General features: G+C 53.4%; 1 protein-coding gene and 1 long non-coding RNA gene across 2 annotated transcripts; one reads left to right on the forward strand and one right to left on the reverse strand.

The window, feature by feature from the left end:
- Nucleotides 1-288: 288 nt before the first annotated feature.
- On the forward strand, nucleotides 289-3,831 carry HBEGF (heparin binding EGF like growth factor). Its single transcript, XM_048515356.1, has 3 exons — nucleotides 289-299; nucleotides 1,866-2,021; nucleotides 3,739-3,831. Exons 1-3 carry the CDS (start codon nucleotides 289-291, stop codon nucleotides 3,809-3,811), a joined length of 240 nt encoding a protein of 79 aa, XP_048371313.1. The 3' UTR covers nucleotides 3,812-3,831.
- Nucleotides 3,832-16,426: 12,595 nt separating this feature from the next.
- LOC125443700 lies at nucleotides 16,427-24,810 on the reverse strand. Its single transcript, XR_007246162.1, has 3 exons — nucleotides 24,635-24,810; nucleotides 22,709-23,024; nucleotides 16,427-16,962 (listed from the first exon to the last, which is right to left on the reverse strand). It is a non-coding gene; the product is annotated as an uncharacterized LOC125443700 (long non-coding RNA).
- Nucleotides 24,811-25,115: the final 305 nt, after the last annotated feature.

Here is a 25,115-nt window from a genome sequence, read left to right on the forward strand (position 1 = left end):
CACTTCTCTAGAAGTGGCTACTTCAATTTTTTCAGAGTGCTTCGGTGAAGGGGAGCCAAAGCAACCTCCCCTGCCCAGCCATAGGGACTGGAGGGCGTGGAAAGCGGCTGGCTTCACTGTTTGAATCCCACCACCATAGCGGAACCTGTGTATTAAAAGGATTTTGGATCCCACCCACTGGGTGGAAGCTACTGCAGGGTGTCCAACTCTGGCACTTCAGATGTTCATGGACTACAATTCTCAACCCAGCCCCTCGCTATGGCATACCCAAGCAGGGGCCACAGTAGGATGGGAATTGAGTGAGTCCATGAATAGCATGAAAGCATGGCTTTCAGAGTTGGACAGCAAACTACTAGATGACAGCAAGTCTGTCTCCCTTGGTTTTCTTCTTCAACAAAGCTGAGCATCTGTATTGATGCTGTGTCCTGCCATTCCAAATTGCTTTCGCGGCTCTTTAAGTTATCCTGGGACAATGCTGCTAAAATAGAGTCCTGTTATTGCATCCATATAGACTGGTTAGCTGAGGTCACTGGGAGTGCTTAGATGTGGATGAGTAGGTGGGCGCGATTCGAAGGTCCGCCGCCCTCCTTTTAGCTTCCGCTGGTCATGAGAAGCTATTGAGAGCTCAGCGTAATTTACGACACAGATGTGTAAGAGATAATGTTGCTTTCGAAGTGGGGCTCTTTCGAGAGTAGCAAGGACACTTGAGCTAGATGTTTGGAAGCTGAACCTCGTTCCTGTCTGTATGTAGTGATGGAGTCTTGGAAGGCTGGCCCCATCCCGGCTGCTGTGAGCTCACCTCTGGGGAGGTGTAGTCCTGGGAGTTATTCTTGCCTGCTGTAAAGGTAGCACCTCCCTGGAAGCGTGTAGAGACCCGAGGGGCTCAGAGAGGCCGGAAGTCCTGCTCCAAAGGGCTAAGTGTAGAAGATCCTTCATAAAGTGTGAAAAGAGAGGAGTCACTTGGAGTCACTTGTAAGTAATTTCCCTTCTCTTTGAAAGAGAAGATGCCAAATCAAGAATGACCGACAGCATAGATAGAATAATGACTCTTGCCTGGTCTTGCTGGCTACAGGAACAAACCTTCAGGCCTACCACAAGCAGACTTGCAAGACTCACAGCAGCAACTCTAGGGTTCTGCATCTTTGTTCTCTGTTAGTTGCTAGAGGCACGCTAAGAGTGACCAGTCAGAACACTGCGTTATTTCTACTCCTGAGATGATCTCTTCTAAGCTGGTTTGGTCTTGGCTTTTCAGGCTTGGCCTGAGCCAGGACCAGAGGCGTAGCTGAGCCAAACTGCGCCTGGGGCAGACTCTATGTTTTCTGCGCCCCCCGTCCCCTTACCTTAGCTCAGGCTGAAAAAGTTCAGGCCTGTTCAGTTCAGGCTGAAAAAAGGCTTGGTGGGAACTACACTACCCAGGAGACCTTGGGGCTCGCAAGGTCGCCTGGGTAGTGTAGTTCCTACCAGGCCACTTTTCAGCCTGAACTTTTTCAGCCTGAACTAAGGTAAATGTGGGGGGAGGGGGACGATTTTCCGCCCCCGCCCCTGGGTGCGCGCCCAGTGCAACCCGCACCCCCTCGTCCCCTTGTAGCTTCGCTACTGGCCAGGACTAACTGCTTCTGAGAAGGACCCATGTACAGTAAATTAGAAAGGCCTCAGAGGGGGCCGCCTTACAGTGTCAAGGAAGGTCAGTCCTGCCAGACATAAAACAGAGATGACTAATGGTAGTGTTACCATGCAAGAAAGGGAGCAAAGCGGTCTTCCTGCGCCTTAAACCTAGAGTCGAGGAGTCAGTGGTACCGATACAACAGGTTATGACTTGACTGTTACTGTTGGCGTTGAAGTCATGTGCCTTGGTTTTTTTCCAGATGCCTGGAGGGGTACCACGGAGCCCGATGCCACGCCCTCAGCCTCCCGGTGGAGAACCCTCTGCGCAGCTACGACCACACAACCATCTTGGCAGTCACCGCAGTGGTCCTGTCGTCCTTGTGCCTTATCATCATTGGCGTGTTGCTGGTGCTCAGGTAAGAGACTCGGCAAGGCTGAGAAGCGTGAGGAAAATCCAGACTTTGTCCTGCCTGCTGGCATTTGGGGATGCAGAGGCCACAAGAGGACATGTTTTGGCTCACCTACATTACTGTGTTTCCCCGAATATAAGACAGTATCTTATATTAATTTTTGCTCCCAAAGATGCTCTATGTCTTATTTTCATGGGATGTCTTATATTTCTGTATTCTGTTCGTCAGGCATGCTTCCAAACAAAAACTTTGCTCCGTCTTACTTTTGGGGGATGCCTTATATTTCGCACTTCAGCAAAACCTCTACTACATCTTATTTTCCGGGGATGTCTTATATTCGGGGAAACAGGGTACTTGCTTGCTGACTTTCATACTACTGCTTTTTTCCCAGGGATCTTTGAGTGGCTTATGTGTTGTTCCCCAAAGCCCTCCCATCGCGATGGCTCATGGGGCCAGACCGCCTTTACTTTCCTAACGGAAGGGCGTCCTGTTCCTCTCAGCCTTCTCCTGAATTTGTACCTACCTCGATGCAAACTTCACTGCTGGGTTCCTTGGGGATGTCTTTGCTTCTGCTTGCTGACCCCAAATGGTTGTGGTTGTTGGAAGCAGGAGTCATTCTGTAAAGCATGTGGAATAGTACAAAGCATTTTACAATCTGAGCCTTATTCAACCGCTGAACTGCCTCTGGATTGTGGATGTTTCAAGTGAGAGTTCTGCAGCCACGGAACTTAGGTTGATAGACCTGTTGTCTATCTAGCTCAGGGGTCTGCAACCTGCAGCTCTCCAGATGCTCATGGACCACAATTCCCATCAGCCCCTGGTGGGAAGGCCATGCTGGCAGGGGCTGATGGGAATTGTAATCCATGAACATCTGGAGAGCCGCAGGTTGCAGACCCCTGATCTAGCGTCTCCATTCAGCCGCTGCTCTGTAGAATTTTTTAAAAACATTTTTATTGTATCATTTGAATTTTACAGTTTATAATAATTTCTTTCTTCATACATTTTCAAACAATACATTTTTCCCCTTTTCTCCCACCCCCATTACTTCTTCTTCTTAGTTTTTTCACACAAACAGCAGTAAGTTCATTCTTTGTAGCCTCTTCTCCCATTTTTCTTCAATGACTCGAGCTTCTTTCATCCAGTCCACATATATTGTCCATCTCTTCGCTTTGTAGAATTAGCCCCCAGTCCATGGTGTATAGGTCACCACTGTGCCTGCTGATACCTTTTTTGGGACCTGCCAAACGTTATTAGGAAGTGGGTGGGTCTTTTTACTATTGAAGATTTGATTGGCTGTGCAGGTTTTTAAAAATGCTGCTTCGGCCACATGTGCCGCCACAACAGAAGGATCTGCACTATGTTACTGAAGTTAAACTGTGGCTGGCCCCGCCTCTTGCGGTGGCCATTTTGTGACGGTTGTTTGTTGCTGCACCCACCGTGCTGTGTCAGAATCCCAGATAATCCACAAGCTTAAAACAGTTGGAGACCTCTGTAGTAACTCTTTTGCACAGCTGAGCCCAGGACCAGAGAAGCTTGTTTCGTGAAGCAACGAACAAAGTCTGGTTTCATCTCACGGTGTTCCAGAGCTTGTGCTCAGTGTGGACACCCTTCAAGACAAAGGCACAAGGCAGCATTTCTAATTCTTGGGTCTCAGGGTTGGGATGAGAACCGTACCTGTGGTCCGCATTGACAGCTGAGTCTCTTTCCCCTTTGGTTTTTCCAGGTGTCACAAGAAAGGAGTTTATGATGTAGAAAATGAAGAGAAGGTCAAGCTGGGCATCACTGTCAACCACTGATGAATACTGGGACTTCAAGGTAACCCTTCCAAATATGTGGCTGAGGTGGCAAACCCCCCCACCCCCCCCCCCCCCCCCCCCCCCCCCCCCCCACCCCCACAACCCCCCCCCACCCCCCCCCCCCCCCACCCCCCCCCCCCCCCCCTCCCACGCCCCCACCCCCCCCCCCCCCCCCCCCCCCACCCCCCACACCAACACCCCCCCCCCCACCCACCCCCCCCCCACCCCCCCCACCCCCCCCCCCCCCCACCCCCCCCCCACACCCCCCACCCCCCCCCCCCCCCACCCTCCCGCACTACCCCACACCCACCCTCCCCCCTGCCACCCCCCCGCCCCCCCACCCCCCCCCCCCAGCACCCCCCCCCCCCCCCCCCCCCCACCCGCCCCAACCCCCCCCCCCCCCACCCCCCCCCCCCCCCACCCCCCCCCCCCCCCACCCCCCCCCCCCCCCACCCCCCCCCCCCCCCACCCCCCCCCCCCCCCACCCCCCCCCCCCCCCACCCCCCCCCCCCCCCACCCCCCCCCCCCCCCACCCCCCCCCCCCCCCACCCCCCCCCCCCCCCACCCCCCCCCCCCCCCACCCCCCCCCCCCCCCACCCCCCCCCCCCCCCACCCCCCCCCCCCCCCACCCCCCCCCCCCCCCACCCCCCCCCCCCCCCACCCCCCCCCCCCCCCACCCCCCCCCCCCCCCACCCCCCCCCCCCCCCACCCCCCCCCCCCCCCACCCCCCCCCCCCCCCACCCCCCCCCCCCCCCACCCCCCCCCCCCCCCACCCCCCCCCCCCCCCACCCCCCCCCCCCCCCACCCCCCCCCCCCCCCACCCCCCCCCCCCCCCACCCCCCCCCCCCCCCACCCCCCCCCCCCCCCACCCCCCCCCCCCCCCACCCCCCCCCCCCCCCACCCCCCCCCCCCCCCACCCCCCCCCCCCCCCACCCCCCCCCCCCCCCACCCCCCCCCCCCCCCACCCCCCCCCCCCCCCACCCCCCCCCCCCCCCACCCCCCCCCCCCCCCACCCCCCCCCCCCCCCACCCCCCCCCCCCCCCACCCCCCCCCCCCCCCACCCCCCCCCCCCCCCACCCCCCCCCCCCCCCACCCCCCCCCCCCCCCACCCCCCCCCCCCCCCACCCCCCCCCCCCCCCACCCCCCCCCCCCCCCACCCCCCCCCCCCCCCACCCCCCCCCCCCCCCACCCCCCCCCCCCCCCACCCCCCCCCCCCCCCACCCCCCCCCCCCCCCACCCCCCCCCCCCCCCACCCCCCCCCCCCCCCACCCCCCCCCCCCCCCACCCCCCCCCCCCCCCACCCCCCCCCCCCCCCACCCCCCCCCCCCCCCACCCCCCCCCCCCCCCACCCCCCCCCCCCCCCACCCCCCCCCCCCCCCACCCCCCCCCCCCCCCACCCCCCCCCCCCCCCACCCCCCCCCCCCCCCACCCCCCCCCCCCCCCACCCCCCCCCCCCCCCACCCCCCCCCCCCCCCACCCCCCCCCCCCCCCACCCCCCCCCCCCCCCACCCCCCCCCCCCCCCACCCCCCCCCCCCCCCACCCCCCCCCCCCCCCACCCCCCCCCCCCCCCACCCCCCCCCCCCCCCACCCCCCCCCCCCCCCACCCCCCCCCCCCCCCACCCCCCCCCCCCCCCACCCCCCCCCCCCCCCACCCCCCCCCCCCCCCACCCCCCCCCCCCCCCACCCCCCCCCCCCCCCACCCCCCCCCCCCCCCACCCCCCCCCCCCCCCACCCCCCCCCCCCCCCACCCCCCCCCCCCCCCACCCCCCCCCCCCCCCACCCCCCCCCCCCCCCACCCCCCCCCCCCCCCACCCCCCCCCCCCCCCACCCCCCCCCCCCCCCACCCCCCCCCCCCCCCACCCCCCCCCCCCCCCACCCCCCCCCCCCCCCACCCCCCCCCCCCCCCACCCCCCCCCCCCCCCACCCCCCCCCCCCCCCACCCCCCCCCCCCCCCACCCCCCCCCCCCCCCACCCCCCCCCCCCCCCACCCCCCCCCCCCCCCACCCCCCCCCCCCCCCACCCCCCCCCCCCCCCACCCCCCCCCCCCCCCACCCCCCCCCCCCCCCACCCCCCCCCCCCCCCACCCCCCCCCCCCCCCACCCCCCCCCCCCCCCACCCCCCCCCCCCCCCACCCCCCCCCCCCCCCACCCCCCCCCCCCCCCACCCCCCCCCCCCCCCACCCCCCCCCCCCCCCACCCCCCCCCCCCCCCACCCCCCCCCCCCCCCACCCCCCCCCCCCCCCACCCCCCCCCCCCCCCACCCCCCCCCCCCCCCACCCCCCCCCCCCCCCACCCCCCCCCCCCCCCACCCCCCCCCCCCCCCACCCCCCCCCCCCCCCACCCCCCCCCCCCCCCACCCCCCCCCCCCCCCACCCCCCCCCCCCCCCACCCCCCCCCCCCCCCACCCCCCCCCCCCCCCACCCCCCCCCCCCCCCACCCCCCCCCCCCCCCACCCCCCCCCCCCCCCACCCCCCCCCCCCCCCACCCCCCCCCCCCCCCACCCCCCCCCCCCCCCACCCCCCCCCCCCCCCACCCCCCCCCCCCCCCACCCCCCCCCCCCCCCACCCCCCCCCCCCCCCACCCCCCCCCCCCCCCACCCCCCCCCCCCCCCACCCCCCCCCCCCCCCACCCCCCCCCCCCCCCACCCCCCCCCCCCCCCACCCCCCCCCCCCCCCACCCCCCCCCCCCCCCACCCCCCCCCCCCCCCACCCCCCCCCCCCCCCACCCCCCCCCCCCCCCACCCCCCCCCCCCCCCACCCCCCCCCCCCCCCACCCCCCCCCCCCCCCACCCCCCCCCCCCCCCACCCCCCCCCCCCCCCACCCCCCCCCCCCCCCACCCCCCCCCCCCCCCACCCCCCCCCCCCCCCACCCCCCCCCCCCCCCACCCCCCCCCCCCCCCACCCCCCCCCCCCCCCACCCCCCCCCCCCCCCACCCCCCCCCCCCCCCACCCCCCCCCCCCCCCACCCCCCCCCCCCCCCACCCCCCCCCCCCCCCACCCCCCCCCCCCCCCACCCCCCCCCCCCCCCACCCCCCCCCCCCCCCACCCCCCCCCCCCCCCACCCCCCCCCCACCCCAAGAAGAAGAAGAAGAAGAAGAAGAAGAAGAAGAAGAAGAAGAAGAAGAGTTGGATTTATATCCCCCCTTTCTCTCCTGTAGGAGACTCAAAGGGGCTGACAATCTCCTTGCCCTTCCCCCCTCACAACAAACACCCTGTGAGGTGGGTGGGGCTGAGAGAGCTCCGAGAAGCTGTGACTAGCCCAAGGTCACCCAGCTGGTGTGTGTGGGAGTGCACAGGCTAATTTGAATTCCCCAGATAAGCCTCCACAGCTCAGGCGGCAGAGCTGGGAATCAAACCCGATTCCTCCAGATTACACGAGCTCCTAACCTCCTACACCACTGCTGTGGCATTCTACCCCTGTCCTCCCTAGATTAGCCACTCAGCTTCTGTGCCTGATCCCGGTTTGGCTCTCTAATAACTATACTATGTGGGTTTGCTGCTGTGAAACAGCTGGAAACAGCATGGACTGAATAAGTCATGCAAGCCACATGGTAGCAAGCAGTGGTGGGATCCAAAAATTTCAGTAACAGGTTCCCATGGTGGTGGGATTCAAACAGTGGCATAGCGCCAATGGGGCTGGGTGGGGCACAACAGGGGCGTGGCCGGGCATTCCGGGGGCGGGGCATTAATAATTTCTCTGTTACTGTAAAAAAACTCTTACTGTAAAAAAAAGTTCCTAATTTCCAGCTGGTATCTTTCTGTCCATAATTTAAACTCATTATAGCAAGTCCTATCGTCTACTGCCAACAGAAACAACTACTTCTCCTCTAATTGACTGCCTGTCAATACTTTCAAATACTTAATTTTGTTTCTAGAAATCAAAAGAAGGATGCTTTCCTTAAACAAGGAACTTTCCCATATTTCTAAAGCATGTTTTTAAAACAGCCCAACAGGGAGAATGATCCCGTTTTCTACCTTCGCTAACCAGCCACATAGGAAACAACAGGACTTTATGATTTTTGGACCTAATGGAATTTCTAATGGAAAAGCAGACCCAATTAGTAACCCCCTCTCGGCACACACCAATAATTAGTAACCCACTCTCGGGAACTGGTGAGAACCTGCTGGATCCCACCTCTGGTAGCATGTTGCCTGGTGGTTGCTGCCTGGCCCGGCCCAATGAGTCCTCCCTCAAACGTCAAGACAAGCCCAAAATGGGCCCTAGCTTACAGACAGAATCTCAGTGGGGCACAATGGGCCCCTTGCGCTTATAGACAGACAGCAAGGTTTAAAAGCTGGCCATATTGAGGCGGCTGCCAGCAATGGCCACTGAGGACACTTGATTCTTCAAACTATAGGAATCCCTTCCATCATTTGGAGTTTTTTAAAAAAACTCCCTCCTTTTTCATTTCAAATTTTTCTGTGACCCTAGGGCAGGGGTGTCCAACTCTGGCGCCCCAGATGTTCATGGACTATGATTCCCATCGATCCCTGGCAGATGCTGATGGGAATCGTAGTCTATGAACATCTGGGATCACCAGAGTTAGATACCTCTGCCCTGGGGCCTTTCTCAGGTTTGTAGAATGATCTGTCCCATCTCTCCATTGCTCCAGATCTAAGTTTCCACAGATGGGGCCATGTTGAGAATTAGATGTATCGATGAGCCGATCTCCACCAGGCAACGCACCACAATCAACACAATATTATGAGGAGGAGTCAGAGGTGTATGGGGAGGAAATGGTGCCCAGGGACAAAACCTCCTCTGGGGGCTGTGGAGCCCTCCCCCCCCCCATATCCCTGCTGCCGGCTCCTGCTCTCCCCAGGGCCTGGGGAGGGCAGAAGCCTGCCTGCACGGAGCCTGGGAGGGTTGAGCGCTGCCACCACCTGCTGCAGAGCCCAGGGAGGCCTTCCTGCCTACACTGCAGGAAGCCTCGTCTGACTTTGGGTTCCCCAAATTCTCTTCAACAACATGGGCCAGGCTGAGGGAGGCCGAAAACTCTTTGTGGGGGAAGGCATCTGGCCATGTGGAGAGCCAATTTTGCGCCCCTCCACGGGACCAGGTTAGTTGCGCCCGGAGACATGGGTTACCCCATATCCCTAGGCAGATACGCCCCTGGCGGGAGCATACAACACTGCTGTGCAATGCACCCAGAAGTGGGATCCAACCAGTTCTCTCCACTTCTCTAGAAGTGGTTGCTCAATTTTTCTGAGTGCCGAGAAGGGGTTACTAAAGCAACCTCCCTGCCCAATAAGGACTGGAGGTGCGTGTGTGCGGCGGCGCCACTGTTTGAATCCCACCACCATCAGAACCTGTTATTAAAATTGTTGGAACCACTGAATGCACCTAATTTAGGTTGAGGAATACTTGAATCATGGAGCTTTTGAGAACATAAAGAAAGGCAGGATCAATTATCTCCCCCTGTTCCAGCTCAATTTGACCCCACTGTTTTGGTCCTGCCCTGTCCGTTATTTCCCTTGCTGTAAATCTAGACTCACGTTCAAAACAGCACAAACTTGTCTGCAGTGAAAGAAACAGCAGCCACAAGGGGGCAGGAGGGCGCCATTCTGGCAGCAGATACTTGGGTCCATTTTTTAACTCAACAGCACAATCAAAACTATTCTGCACAATCAAAGCTCAGCCCAGAGCAACTGCATATTTCCACAACATCCTACTCAGTGGCAACCGCACAATGTTCCATTTGAACATAATAGACGTGTTTGCTTGAAGTGCATCTGTGCAGTAAAACAGGCTTAATGGATACTAAGGTTGTCTTACCAGAGTGTATCGTGATCCAACAATTATAGTCTTTTACCTGCCCAATTTTATCGTTCCCTTATGCTTTGTTTCCTTTTAATATTTACACTATTACCCTATCTCATTTATGTTCCTATTTCTTTTTTGTGTTCCTGATTTTCTTCAGTAGATCCTTTTAGATAACATATTTATAGTTTTGATGTATTTTATCCTTTTAATTGTATCTTATCTACCTTATGCCCGTCTATGACATAATAAAGACTGTATTGTAGAAAGAGCTTTCACGTACGGGATTATACAGGTGCTGTGGTGGTTTCCGGACTCAATACCGTGTTCTGCATGTAGCATTCTCACCTGATCGTTTGCCAGAGCCCATCATGGCTGGCATCTTCAGAGGATCCTCTGAAGATGCCAGCCACAGATGCAGGCGAAACGTCAGGAGAGAATGCTGCTAGAACACGGGTATACAGCCCGGAAACCACACAGCACCCAAATAATAAAGACTGATTGATTGGGGTGTTTGCTGTAGTCAAAGTGGGGTTGGGAAAGCTGATTTTCTAGAAAAAAAATGGCTCTGCTTTCCCTGGAAGGATCCAAACTGTCATTAGCAGAGCATGCCATGAGCCTCAGAGTGTAGTTAAAGCAGTGGTCCCAGAGGCGTTCCTCCCATTGGACAAAGTGGGCAGTTGCCCAGGGCACCACCTTGTGGGGGGCGCCAAAAATACAGGTGAGATATTTTGAATTTTCAGTGTTTTTTCTGTTTTTGGCCTGCAGGGGGCACAGTTTTTAGGCTAGCAGCCTAAAATTTCAGGGATTTTTCAGGAGACTATCCTAATGATATCACCCAGGTTTGGTGAGGTTTGGTTTAGGGAGTCCAAATGGATTCCCATAGGGAGTGTCCCCATCCCCCATTGTTTCCAATGGGAGCTAATAAGAGATGGGGGCTACACCTTTGAGGGTCCATAACTTTGGACCCCCTGAACCAAACTTCACCAAACCTGGGTGGTATCAACAGTAAGGGCTCATGAAGATACTCTGAAATTTTGGTGCTGCTATCTTAATAATTGCACCCCCGACAGCAGGCACACCCTAAATTTCCCCAGATTCTCCTTTTAAATCCACCCTGCCAATGCTTGTTTTCTTTCTTTCTTTCTTTTATTCTTTCAATGCCTAATAAAGGTTATCGTTGTTGGGGGGGGGGGCATAAAAACTCAGGTTTTGCCCAAGGCTCCAGTTTGCCTAGGTACGCCACTGAGTGGTCCTCAACCTTTTTGAGCTTGTAGGCACATTTGTTATTCTGATACAGCACAGGAGGATGTATCGAAGCAACATAGCTGGTGAGAGAGTTGAGGCAGTCACCTGCAAAGTCTGTGTGGCAAGTTCATATTTTTATTCGAGGGCAACAGCAATTGCTCTTGTACTGGAGGAGAAGATACAGGGAGGCACGCTTGTCCACATCCCATTTTATAAAGGAAGGAGAGAAATTGGTGTACAGAACTCATGAAGCAGCACCTTTGAGAGGGCAACAGGAGGAGGACGGGAAAGGTTTCTCAAGAAATGGAGGTGCACCCAACCCAGAAGGGGGTGTTCCAGGGGCATGGCAGGGGCGGAGGATGCAGGCATGCCCCAGGTGCAGTTTCCCCTCACTCCACCCCTGGGCTACATACCCTGTTTCCCCGAATATATGACATCCCCTGAAAATAAGACGTAGTAGAGGTTTTGCTGAAGTGCGAAATATAAGGTATCCGCCGAAAGTAAGACGTAGCAAAGTTTTTGTTTGGAAGCATGCCCGACGAACAGAACACAGAAAAATAAGACATCCCCTGAAAATAAGGGCCTTTCCCCACTTACCTTAAGCCCCGTGCTACTCTCTTCAAGTAGTGTGGGGTCCTGAGCACCTCTCCCACGACATTGTGGGCAGCCACAGCAAAGCCGGGGCCTCTAACGCTGCCTGTGGTCGCGTCCCCTCATGCTGGGCATCCCTGGCGCTTGGAGAAAAGCGGGCGCCTGTTGATGACCCCGCGCAGAGGACGGGGTCGTGGGGACGCCCGGGCGCACACCAGGGATGCATCATAGGGGGGATCGCTTCGAGTGGGGAAAGGCCCTAAGACATAACGCATCTTTGGGAGCAAAAATTAATATAAGACACTGTCATATTTTTGGGGAAACACGGTAGGAGTGCAGACAAACATGATTGAAAACTATCTACATTTTTTTTGAAGAGGGGCAAAAGTACAAAATGACATCCTCCATATATTACATACATATTTTTTCTTTATGAATTTACATTTATATTCTATCCTATGTTCAGGCCAACCTCATAACATGATGTGGACTGCAATTTGAATTGTGATTCTGTCATCCGACAATTTTATAGTTTCTTCTATTTGTTTCTTCCATTTATGATCTTAGCTCGCTGTTATCGGTTTTAGCTGTGAATATGTATATTGTACACCGCCCTGAGCCCTTCGGGGGTGGGCGGTATATTAAATTGAATTAATGAATAAATAAATAATCAATGTATATAATAGACACATATCATCAAAAACTTGTGATTGTAGTTGTCTAAGGGTTTCAAATGTTCAACAACAAACCCTCAGCAAATCACCCTGCAGGGCTCATTTGCAGCCAAGTCCTGTCAATCCTGCATGCCAATTGGCCAACTCTCCCACGCTGGTAAAACTATATATATATATTTTGCATGCAAACTTTCCAGGGAGTGGCTGCACCCGTCTAGGGTGAAGGGGAAAGAGAACTTGGAGGGAGGCTGGTATTCAAAGGGGACAACTGACTGTGTGTGGGGGGGAGGCTGGGGGCAGGTGGAAGGCTGGTTCTCTTCCCCCCCCCTTTTCCCCCCAAAGTGACACCACCTTCTCTTGATGGACTCAGGATCGGTGGGGCTTTTGTCTGCGATTTCATGCTGCAGTTGCCTTAATCTGGATTTGGCAAGGAAGAATCTGGCCAGGATTGTGGGGAAACAGGTGCTCCCTTGGCAGTGCATTGGGTGTGAAAGGGAAGTGTTTGTGCCCCTGAGCAGAAGAGGCTCAGAGCCCTTAATGCTTCATAAAAGCTGACTTGGTGGTGCAGCACCCACAGCTATGCACAGACATGTTGGGGTAGGTCTGAGTCTCCCAGGGTGCTGGTTTCACGGGACTGCATTGGGGTGGGTATTCTGAGCATCTGGGTTCTTGCTGAGCTGGTTGGGCCGGGGGCTGGTTCCTCCTCCGCACTCCAAAAGGTACCTTGCAGCAGGGGAAGGAAGGGTTTATGAACACAAGAACATAAGAAAGGGCTTGATGGATCAGACCAGAGTCCATCTAGCCTAGCACTCTGCTACTCGCAGTGACCCACCAGGTGCCTTTGGGAGCTCACGTGCAGGATGTGAAAGCAATGGCCTTCTGGGCTGCTGCTCCTTGCTCCTGAGCAACCTGGTCTGCTCTTTAAAGGCACATTTTGCAATCTCAGACCAAGGAGGATCAAGATTGGTAGCCATAGATCGACTTCTCCTCCATAAATCTGTTTGGTACCACTAGGTTTGGTATGGATTTTTTTAAAAAATGCATCGGCATGCTTGCTGTACACCCTGGCCTGGTTGGTTAGCCTGATCTCATCAGATCTCAGTAGTTAAGCAGGGTTGGTCCTGGCTAGTACTTGGGAGGTCACTTAGGAATACCAGGAATTACCTTAAATTGGCTGTGATTTGACTGCACTTTATATATACATACTTGTTATATGGTGCGTTGGAATTTTCAGAACAAAAGTAGGATGTAACTTCTAAGGCATAATTCCCTAAGGCACAGGTGTCAAACTTGCAGTCCTCCAGATGTTCTGGACTACAGTTCCCACAATCCCCTTCCTGCATCATGCGGGCAGGGGATGATGGGAACTGTAGTCCATAACATCTGGAGGGCCGCAAGTTTGACACCTGTGCCCTAAGGAATGAGTCCCACCAATCAGTGTGCAGGACTCTTTCAGCCATGGAAGTGAGTCCTATGTGCCGATTGGTGGAAAGTGCCTCCCTTCCCATTCTCCCGCAAACCCTCTCTCACCCCCCAAAGATCAAGGTGGGCCTGGAGGGGCATGGGTGGGCCTGGAGGGGCATGGGCGTGCCAGGCCCTCCAGTGTGGCCTGGCACGAGCCTCCCCACTCCTCTGCCTGCACTCTCCCAACCCTCAAACACCAAATACCCGGTGGGAAGAGAGCCAGAGCTGCAAGCACTGAGACCCAACCGCCAGACCCTGAGAACCAGTGAGGGGGAAAGGTAGAGTGGTGGAGGAGGTGGAAGAGGGGATGGGGGCGGGCGGCGGGGGGTGGGCTAAGGGGCACCCAGAGTGGCCAGGCCCTTCTCTCCTTGCCAGCCTTAGAGCCCATTGCAGGAGAAAACAGTTGTTCAGCTCCCCCACACAATGGGCTTTGCTGCTAGTATTTTAAATACATTTGGTCTAAGATGTCTTGTCCTTCACCTGTTCACCTGTTCAAGCATTTATCCCAAAGTGCTGAGAGAGAACAAAGAAGCCCTAAAAAAAGAGGAAGCAACAAAGTCTCCTAAAAATAACTGAGCAAAAGGTTAAACTATGGGAAGTAGCAGACCCTTCACTGAAGAGGATTTACCATGATGGAGGACTCTTGGAACATATCCATGGGGACGATAACTCTTTATCAAATACTGCGGCAAAATTTATTTATTTATTTATTACTTAAACTTTTAAACCGCCCCATCCCCGAAAGGCTCTGGGCGGTGTACAACACAAAAATATAAATACAGTTAAAATTTCAGCTTTGCTGGCAGCTGAATGTGGAAAACAGGGAAGTTGTTGTTGGAACATGTGCTTAGATGTTTATGTGTGTCAGACTTCTGTTTTTGAACCGTCCTCCTATGCAGAGATTTTATCTCTTCCCACTGAAGAAAGAGAGAAGTGGGAGGAAGCTATGGAGGCGGAACATAGTACCCTTGTTAAACAAAATGTGTTTGTAAAGGTAACTGCACCCCCGAAGCAGAAAGTAATCGGTTCTAAGTGGGTATTTACAGAGACCCAACTGTTGTCACCAATAAGTAGGCCGATTTATAAGGCAAAAGTTGTTGCCCGGGGCTTCTGGCGCAGAGCAAACCGGAGGAGGGAGAGAAAGGGTATTCTCCCACAGCCAGACCACAAAGAGTCTTTACGGTTCGTCCACTACCTCTATAATGCGAGCAAATATGGCGTGATGGTATAGCGCCTATTTTGATTTTCCTAATGTGCTTACCTTAATGCCTCCACTAAGCGCAAAAATGTCTATATATGGCGTATACCAACCTGCTGGATATGAAGGCTGATGACCCAAACATGGTTTTATAAGCTGCAAAGCGTTCCCTGTACGGCCTGAAGTTCAATCTGGGGAGGAACTGGTACTGCTGCTTAGATGCAAAACTGAAAGAGTGTGGGTTTCATCGTACACTCTGCCCTGATGCCTGTGTGTATGTAAGAGGTCAAGCATCAGACAGAGAGATCATAACTGGTGTATGTTGATGATATTTTGTGTATGTAACTAAGACTATTATGACCAGCAGGCAGAAAAAACATCTACAAAAGAACTCTAATCGTGAAACCTTTGTGGTGAAAAGATCTAGGCCTGAAATAACCCACTACCTAGGCATAGACATTAAACAAGTAACAAATCCAAGGCTAATCTTCATGTGCCAGAAGAAAGAAAATAGAAGCCATAGTCAAGAAAAGCTGGAGTTAGATCTGCAGGAGAACTGCCATGCGAACTTCCCAATGACTGTAGAGTTTTGTAAAGGATCTGATACAGAACTGTGTAGTGATCCAGAACTATACAGGTCTCTCTTAGGAAGCCTACTGCATATCGCAAACTGGACGCGACCAGACCTGGCTTTTGCCGTAAGCATGCTAAGCCGCCATGCTGCTAAACCAACGCAGCATGACTGGATAGGTCTGACCCGTGTGATAAGATACCTGAATGGTACTGCTGATCTTGGCTTACTGGTCAAAGCAGAGAAACAGAGCAATGTGCTAAGTGCAACAACAGATAGCTCTTTCGCTGACGGTGAGAACCACAAGTCATGCACAGGATTTGTAGTGACTTATGCAAACGTACCAGTATCCTGGCAGTCTCACAGACAGACCTCAGTTAGTCTCTCAACTGCTGAGGCTGAGTTCTGTGCCATCTCTGAAACATGCAACGAACTGATCTGGTTGAAAGCATTGTTGTCAGAGTTAGGGGAAACAGTGCAACAGCCAATCCCCGTGTTAGAGGATTCACAGACAGCCATTCATCTAGCAGAGACAGAGAATCTAAAGGCTAGAACCAAGTACATAGGCGTGAAATATGAACAGGTACGAGAACTTGTACAATGTGGGTTCATTAAGCTGCAATATGTGGATTCAAAATCAAATGTAGCTGACGCCTTCACCAAGCCTACAACTAAAGAAAAGTATGTACTTATATGTGAGCAACTGAATGTACTGTCTGTATCCAATGTATAAAGTGTAAATATGTAATGTCTGTCAAACCGATCATGGAAGGGGTGTTGGAACATGTGCTTAGATGGGACATGATCTATTTGACAGTTGGACACTCCCTCCTGCTAGTGCCGTGTGTAAATCAGTGCAGTGTGCATAACCAAGTAACGTGTGCAAAGACTGATATGGCATAGGCATCGGATTGGCACCTGGTTTGTATATTAGTAGACACAGTCCACTCAGTGGAAGGAGCTTGGAAACAGCTGTGTCTGGCGGAGCACTTTGGTGGTGGTTAGCAAATAAACGGATCTGAACGGTGACTGTGTGTCTTGCAGTTCTTGTTTGCCTTGCACCCCTCAAGGTGTCCTACTCTCGTGTAAGCCGCTGCTTCGACAGTTGTGCGGTGAGGGAAATGTTGTGGTCTGAAACCTTTGTTTCTGCCAAATACTCTCATTTTCATGCGGCAGCATAGCCCTGAATGGGTATTGTCTTCATGCGAATGACTCTAGGGATGTCTGAACAGCAGAGTGGCGTAATTCTTTCTATCAAAAATTGAGAAAGTATTTGGGGGTGGTAAACCCCGACCCCTCCTTTTTTCGAGACTTTTAGTGTTTCTCTTCCAACCTGGCTTATTTCTGATATATAGACAATGATATACTGTAGGATCCCCAAATATTAACGGACTTGTATCAGCGGCAGGATTTTTCATAGTCTATTCTTTCTTTCCTAGAGTCTTCACTGGATGCAATTTGATACTTTTTTCTGGTCACTCTTTAGACGGCAGAAATTTTATCTTCAATACCACTGTGACAAACGTTTCCTGGCTAGCATTTTTTGTTTTAGGGTGCTGTGTGGTTTCCGGGCTGTATGGCCGTGTTCTAGCAGCATTCTCTCCTGACGTTTCGCCTGCATCTGTGGGTCGCATCTTCAGAGGATCTGATGGTAGGAATGGAAAGCAAGTGGAGTAGTTCGATTTTGATTTCAAATGACTTTAATGGCATATAAATAGTTTAAGATTAACTTAGCAAGATAATAACAGCCTTTACAACTTTACAACTTCAGACGAGTTAAAATAACACCATTAAAAAATTTAGCCACCGCTTCCAACAGCTCGTTGTTGTGGCTGTTTAAAAGATATATAACCTTCTGTTTATCTGCAATGCCTTCACTTCCATGCAGGAAGGGGATTATGTGCTTCTTCCTACCTATCTCATAAAAAGGACAATTCAACAGCATATGAGATACTGTTTCCACAGAACCCATGCCACACGGGCATTTCCTTTCTTTATGTGGGATTCCAAGGTGGCATCCAAGGCTAAAGGAAGAAGGCAGGGCATTACACCTAGCTAAGGTGATTGCTCTACGCCACCGGGCCTCAACCAGGAGATAAAGGTACTGTGCTACAATTAATCTATCCACAGGTATTCCCAGAGAAATCGGGGAACAGGTTTTATTAGCTTCCTCTAGCATCTGTGGAAACTCTCTGTCAAAAAGTGGAGTATATATACTGTGAGGTCAAAAGGTGAGGCCATCTGAATAGAGTAGCCTGGCATGTGAGTCACAGAGAAGTCTGTAGCATGGGAGTAACAATGAAGATAGCAAGGTCAATAGGTGAATAGATCTGAATAGAAGTATCCTGGTCTTTGTTCCCTTTGATTGCTATAGTCTATAGCTGTCCTGTGTTTGTGTGGAGCTGATTAGTCACTGTCTTGATTCTAGAGTTTTTCAACACTGGCAGCCAAATTCTGTTCATTTTCATGGTTTCTTCCTTCCTGTTGAAATTGTCCATGTGCTTGTGAATTTGTGAATGGACAATTTCAACAGGAAGGAAGAAACTGCTTTGTAGGTTCGCTATCTGAAAAAATCACACACACACGCACGCACGCACGCACACACACCCCGAAATAGTAACACATGAAATAGTAAAAATTGAGAGAAGGCCGGGAAAGAACTGAGTTGGGACTGAAAAATGGTGGCGCATGCACTGAATGGGAGGTCAGGCAATTGCACAGGGCCTGTGGATAACAGCCTACCGTTTTAGCGGGAAAGAAAATTTGTTTCAAGTATGTTCGCACTGTGAGGAAAGCTAGCTCAGAAACGTTTCAGTGAAAAACAATGCAGTAAAAGTGTTTTCAGAAACCACAAAGCAAAAGGTGCTTGGAAACATTTTTGGTACCAAAGCGGGGGAGAAATGCGCAGAGCTACATTGAGGAAACGTTTCAAAAGTGGGCTGGAAATAACGTGGGCTGGAAAAAAAAGGTTTGGGTGGAAAAGGCCTCACTTGGAAACTAACAAAAAGGGGAAAGACCCTTTATTTATTTAGAAAATTGACATGCCACCTCTCCAGACATCTGCCTGAGCTACCTCATAAAGTAAAAGCAATACAAGAAAATCATAAAGTGTGTGTCCTTGGACCAGTCACACACTCTTAGTCTAGCCTACCTCACAGGGTTTTTGTGAGGAGAAAATGCAGCTGAGGAAAATAACGAAAGCCACTTGGGCTCCCTATGAAGTACAAATGAATAAATGAAATCATTAAAAAAAACACCATTCCTTAAGCGTCAAACTACATGTTATGTCTTTTTTAAATGCGTGTGGTATCTGAGTTCTTCTGACTTGACTTTCAGTCACGCATCAGGTGCAAGGAGCTTGTTTCCCAATCCCAGGCATGCAGAATCCCAATCCGTGGAGTGAGGAAGAATAATTGTCAATAGGGCAACCCCTGTGGTGCCATGAAAAGCTGCTGTACTGCAGTCAAAGCTCTGCTGCCGTCATGAGTCTGATCCCGGAGGAATCCGGTTTCAGGTAGCCAGCTCAAGATGGACTTAACCTTCCATTCTTCTCAGTAAAATGAATTCCCAGCTTGCTGAGGGTAAAGTGTAGATCATTGAGGAAGGCAGTGGCAAACCATCCCGTAAACACAGTCTAGTAAAGGGGTCTCCAACCTGCGGCTCTCCAGATGTTCATGGACTACAAATCCCATCAGCCCCTGCCAGCATGGCCAATTGGCAGGGGCTGATGGGAATTGTAGCCCATGAACATCTGGAGAGCCGCAGGTTGCAGACCCCTGGTCTAGTAAATGTTGTGATAGAATGTCACCTCATGGGTCAATAATGACCCACTGTTTGCACAGGAGACTACCTTATGCCCCACTGAATTAAATGAGACCTATTTAGACTTAGCTCCAAGTCACTCAATGGTCTCAATCAGTTGTGGGATCCAAAAATTTTAGTAACAGGTTCCCATGGTGGTGGGATTCAAACTGTGGCGTAGTGCCAATGGGGCTGGGCGGGGCACGACGGGGCATGGCCGGTCATTCCGGGGGCAGGGCATTGCTGGGCGGGGCTGTGGCAAGGACGCAGCCGCCGGTCCTTGGGCAGGAAACGAATGCACACAGGTGCAGGCTGCCACGCACACTGGGGCACCTCCTGCTAGACTGCTTCAAGTTCTGTGCGCTACTGCTGAGAGGAGAGGCGTAACTACGGCAAAAATCATGTGGCAAAATCACCAATTAGTAACCCCCTCTTGGCACACTCAAATAATTAGTAACCTACTCTCGGGAACCTGTGAGAACCTGCTGGATCCCACCTCTGGTCTCAATCTTATTTCTCAAATTCTCTTGAAGTGTCAGAGGGGAGGAAAAGTTAAGCACCTGAGAGAGATTCTGGGGTTGCAAAGGCACCTGCCAGAGCGGAAATTCCAGTCAAGCATCCAAAGATAAGAGGAATAAGATCACACACAGATTAAAAGAAAATGAAAAGGCCCGTAAGAACATTTCAGTATACAGACAGGCTTCTAATTCTGCACTCCCATATTACATGATTAGGGCAACTTCAGCTTCATTCCAAGGAAGGGCGATGGAATTTAACAGGCAGACGTACAACATTTTTTTTCAACCATGGGGATTGGGAAGAAGAAGAAGAAAAAGAAGAAGAAGAAGAAGAAGAAGAAGAAGAAGAAGAAGAAGAAGAAGAAGAAGAAGAAGAAGAAGAAGAAGAAGAAGAGTTGGATTTATATCCCCCCTTTCTCTCCTGCAGGAGACTCAAAGGGGCTGACAATCTCCTTGCCCTTCCCCCCTCACAACAAACACCCTGTGAGGTAGGTGGGGCTGAGAGAGCTCCGAGAAGCTGTGACTAGCCCAAGGTCACCCAGCTGGCGTGTGTGGGAGTGCACAGGCTAATTTGAATTCCCCAGATAAGCCTCCACAACTCAAGCGGCAGAGCTGGGAATCAAACCCGGTTCCTCCAGATCAGAGTGCATCTGCTCTTAGCCACTGCTCTTAGCCACTACGCCACTGGGAGAGATGATGGCGGGAATTCAATTGTGTCGGCTCCTTCGTCACTGGAGAGAGTTTTCCAGCAATATGGCAAGCGGCTCTTGGATCCAGGGCCATTTGCCAGGATGGTACAGGTTGCCAAACCTGCAGAGATGGGAGTGATGCTCTAGTACGAATGCACCACAGACGTCAGCATGTGCTTTCCCCTCCCACACCAGCGTGTTCCTCAGACACCTGATTACCAAACTGGGAACAGAGGAGGGAGGATATATCTTAATTGTGAGTCAGGGAAGAAGAAGAAGAGAAGAGTTTTGGATTTATATCCCCCCTTTCTCTCCTGCAGGAGACTCAAAGGGGGTGACAATCTCCTTGCCCTTCCCCCCTCACAACAAACACCCTGTGAGGTGGGTGGGGCCGAGAGAGCTCCGAGAAGCTGTGACTAGCCCAAGGTCACCCAGCTGGCGTGTGTGGGAGTGTACAGGCTAATCTGAATTCCCCAGATAAGCCTCCACAGCTCAGGCGGCAGAGCTGGGAATCAAACCCGGTTCCTCCAGATTAGATACACGAAAAGCGTCAACCCATTCAAGACAGGAGGAGACCTCACCCACCCCCAGCTTTTTTGTCATGACCACTCTTCCATTCTTGACTCAACCCTCCTTGAATCCGTCTGCGTCCCCGTTGTGATCAAAAGGGTTTTTTGCTATCAAGTCACGGCTGCCTCATGGCGACCCAGAGGGTTTTCAAGGCAAGAGATGCTTACAGGCAGTTTGTTATTGCCTGCCTCCGTGTCACGAACCTGGTATTCCTTGGTAATCGCCCCTCCAAATACTAACCAGAACTGATGCTGCTTAGCCTCAAAGATCTGACACCTGGGGATATCCAGATTAGGACAATCAACAGTGACTACATTGTATTGTCAAAGGCGGGGGTTTCCGGGCTGTCTGGCCGTGTTCTAGTAGCATTTTCTCCTGACGTTTCACCTGCATCTGAGGCTGGCTTCTTCAGAGGATCCTGCAGCTGGATCAGGCTGAGGGGTGGGGTGTGAGTGAGCTGCTCCTGGGACTTAAAAATAGGCTTAAAACAATCTGGAGATCTCCTGGAATTATAGCTCATCTTCGGACAACAGGGATTAGTTCCCCTGGAGAAAAACGGATACTTTGGAGAGTAGACTCTGTAGCATTCTACCCCAAAGAGGTCCTCTCTCTGTCCACAAATCTCTAGAAGTTCCTCAACCTGGATCTGGCCACCTACACTCCCCCCCCCCAGCCCGGGTATCCTTTGGTCGTCAAGGGGGGGCCTATTTCAACTATGCTGACCCCCAAACAAGTATGCCACACCTTCAGCAATGTTCATCAGGGGTCCAACTTGACCAGGGGTCTGCGGCTCTCCAGATATTCATAGACTACAATTCCCATCAGCCCCTGCCAGCATGGCCAATTGGACCAGATACTGTACCAGGGTTGGACCCAGTGGTGGGATTCAGCAGGTTCACACCACTTCGGCAGAACCGGTTGTTAAAATGGTGATTGCAAACAACCAGTTGTTAAATTATTTGAATCCCACCACTGGGGAAACATCTCTATTTTGTGGCAACAGAGAAAATCACTGCAGGGACCCAATACTGGTTGAGACGGTCACAGCAGTCAGCAGGGGAGAAAAGGAGGGTCTCGCTGCCATCTCTCTGCCCTGAAAGGGTACCGGGAACCATGTGGGCAAATCCACCCCAAATGCTATTTTGGGTAGGAAAAGCAGCACAGGTGGGAAGGCGGGAGCCCCTCCTCTGACCACGCCACAGAGGTCATGACCTGAATCAGACTCCCCACAGTGCTCCTAAATTGCCTTCCCAGCACTACAAAATGCCAATATCTTTGCTAAGCAGAACCATAGCGAGGGGGAACTGCGCTCGGGGCATGTGCGTACCCTGTACCCCAGTGGTGGCGAACCTTTGGCACTCCAGATGTTATAGACTACAATTCCCATCAGCCCCTGCCAGCATGGCCAATTGGGAATTGTAGTTCATAACATCTGGAGTGCCAAAGGTTCGCCACCACGGCTGTATCCCCACCCACCTCCTCTGCGCTGGAATGCCCCTACCCCACCCCACCCCCGCTCAGTGCAAGACACCCCCTGTCCCCCCGGGCACTACACCACTGTTGCTAAGTTGTAGCTAACTCCGTTTTTATGCATATGAAACCTGATGCAGCAAACGTTTCTTCAAATAATCATTTGGAGCACGAAAATGCGCAGGGGGAAATACACTTCCTACCCTCTGAAAGTGGGCTTGCAAGCCTGGCCTACTGGCAAAGCTTGGCCCTTTCCTGACCTCTATGCCCTAGAGCCTGGCTGGTATGCATTTGGCTCTGGACAGGCAAATGTTTTTCCTTCCTCTCCTTTAAAGGCATTTACCTGATGCAGCTCTTGCAGGCAAGCGGCCCTTGACAGGATGTTTCGGCAATCCATAGTTTCGGTTTAAAAAACAACAACATGCAAGCAGAGACTGGGTCACCCAGTTCTCAGGAGGAATGACTGCAAATATGTTCCCAGAGCAGTCCCAGAAGTCGCGGTTTTCTCATTCAGCGGTTGTGCCCGAGTGACTGTGTAGATGACTACAAGCAACAGGAGATTATGAAATCTGTGGCAATTCCAGAGGAGCAGAACCAGAGACAAACATCGTTCAGCCCGTTTGTTAGACTCTTCATTTGCTTGGTTTCAGCAAAAGGGCCTATGAAATGGGGAAGGGGAAGAAGAAGAGCTGGGTTTTATACACTGCTTTTTCGGCACCTCTTTCAGATTCAGAGACCTGTATTAGGCATATACAGCATAGGGACAAAAGGAAAAGGTAAATCCAGTGGTGGGATCCAACAATTTTAGTAACAGGTTCCCATGGTGGTGGGATTCAAACTGTGGCTTAGCGCCAATGGGGCTGGGCGGGGCACGACGGGGGCGTGGCCGGGCATTCTGGGGGCGGGGCATTCCTGGGCGGGGGTGTGGCAAGGATGCAGACGCTGCGCCGGTCCTTGGGCGGGAAACGAATGCACACAGGCGCAGGCTGCCACACACGCCGGTGCGCCTCCTGCTAGACTGCTTCAAGTTCTGCACGCTGCTGCTGAGAGGAGGGGCATAACTAAGGCAAAAATCTCGTGGCAAAATCACCAATTAGTGACCCCCTCTCGGCACACACAACTAATTAGTCACCTACTCTCGGGAACCTGTGAGAACCTGCTGGATCCCACCTCTGGGACCAAGTAGTTTTGGATGGGACCAAGTAGTGCATTTGCCCAGCAGGACTTCTGATTAATTATAGGAGATGTGATTGGCCGTGCTGATTTTTTAAATATTTGTTTTGGCAGCAAATGCCACCACAGCAGACGGAACTGCACTGTGCAGTTTAAAGTATGCTGTGGCAATCGTGGCCAGCTCCAGTTCCTGGGGCAGCCATTTTGTTGCTGCGCCCACCAAGCCATGTCAGAATTCTAAATGGGCCTGCTTAAAAAGGTTGGGGGCAGTGGTGGGATCCAAAAATTTTAGTAACAGGTTCCCATGGTGGTGGGATTCAAACTGGCGTAGCACCGATGGGGCTGGGCGGGGCACGACGGGGGCGTGGCCAGGCATTCCAGGGGCGGGGCATTAATAATTTCTCTGTTACTGTAAAAAACTCTTACTGTAAAAAAAGTTCCTAATTTCCAGCTGGTATCTTTCTGTCCATAATTTAAACTCATTATAGCAAGTCCCATCGTCTACTGCCAACAGAAACAACTACTTCTCCTCTAATTGACTGCCTGTCAAATGCTTAATACTTTCAAATACTTAATTTTGTTTCTAGAAATCAAAAGAAGGATACTTTCCTTAAACAAGGAACTTTACCATATTGCTTAAACATGTTTTTAAAACAGCCCAACAGGGAGAATGATCCCGTTTTCTACCTTCTCTAACCAGCCACATAGGAAACAACAGGACTTTATGATTTTTGGACCTAATGGAATTTCTAATGGAAAAGCAGACCCAATTAGTAACCCCCTCTCGGCACACACAAATAATTAGTAACCCACTCTCGGGAACTGGTGAGAACCTGCTGGATCCCACCTCTGGTTGGGGGCCGCTGATATAAACCATCCCAAGGGGCATTTGAACACATGTACCTATACTAGGAAGAATGTAGCTGGCTGCTGCAACTTGGCAGAGCAACAAAATACACTTGAGATGCAGTTTTAATGTTGTCCTGTCCTCAAAACTAACCTCAAAGAGTCTCCCTTCTGGGTACAAACGCAGCCAAGGCAACGGGACTTTCCCGCTTTTTCATCACCGATGTGCCAATACTCGAAATCTGCTTACATTTCTGTCAGGATACTGGTTGGGTGGAGCCTCTCCTGCAGCCTTTCCCAGGTCTGGAGAGATGTGTCACTCCCCTACAGAGATTTCCTCATTCTCAGTCAGTCATCCAAGACGGGACGTGAGCCAAATGGGTGATAAGCCACAATCCCGACTCCTCCATCTCCTCCTCGCCCACGTGAAAGAATAAATGCCATTGAAACGTGATTCACCGGAAGTGAACCCTGGAGGGGACCAACCGTGCAGCCTCCCCCTCCGACGCCTGCCCACCTCCTCAAGGTGAGCGTGGAGAGGTCAGCGTGCAAAGAAGAAACATGACCCACCGGTTCTTTCTATGCGTTCAGCAGAGGCGAATTTGCTGCTGGTTCCTGGCCCCTCAATGATGCGGCTGGCCCCGGCCTGGTGGAACACTGTTCCTCCTGCTGTCCGGGCCCTGCGGGACCTTGGAGAATTCTGCAGGGCCTGCAAGACTGAGTTGTTCTGC

Source organism: Sphaerodactylus townsendi, linkage group LG14 (genome assembly GCF_021028975.2).
Source record: "Sphaerodactylus townsendi isolate TG3544 linkage group LG14, MPM_Stown_v2.3, whole genome shotgun sequence".
NCBI classification, from domain to species: domain Eukaryota; kingdom Metazoa; phylum Chordata; class Lepidosauria; order Squamata; family Sphaerodactylidae; genus Sphaerodactylus; species Sphaerodactylus townsendi.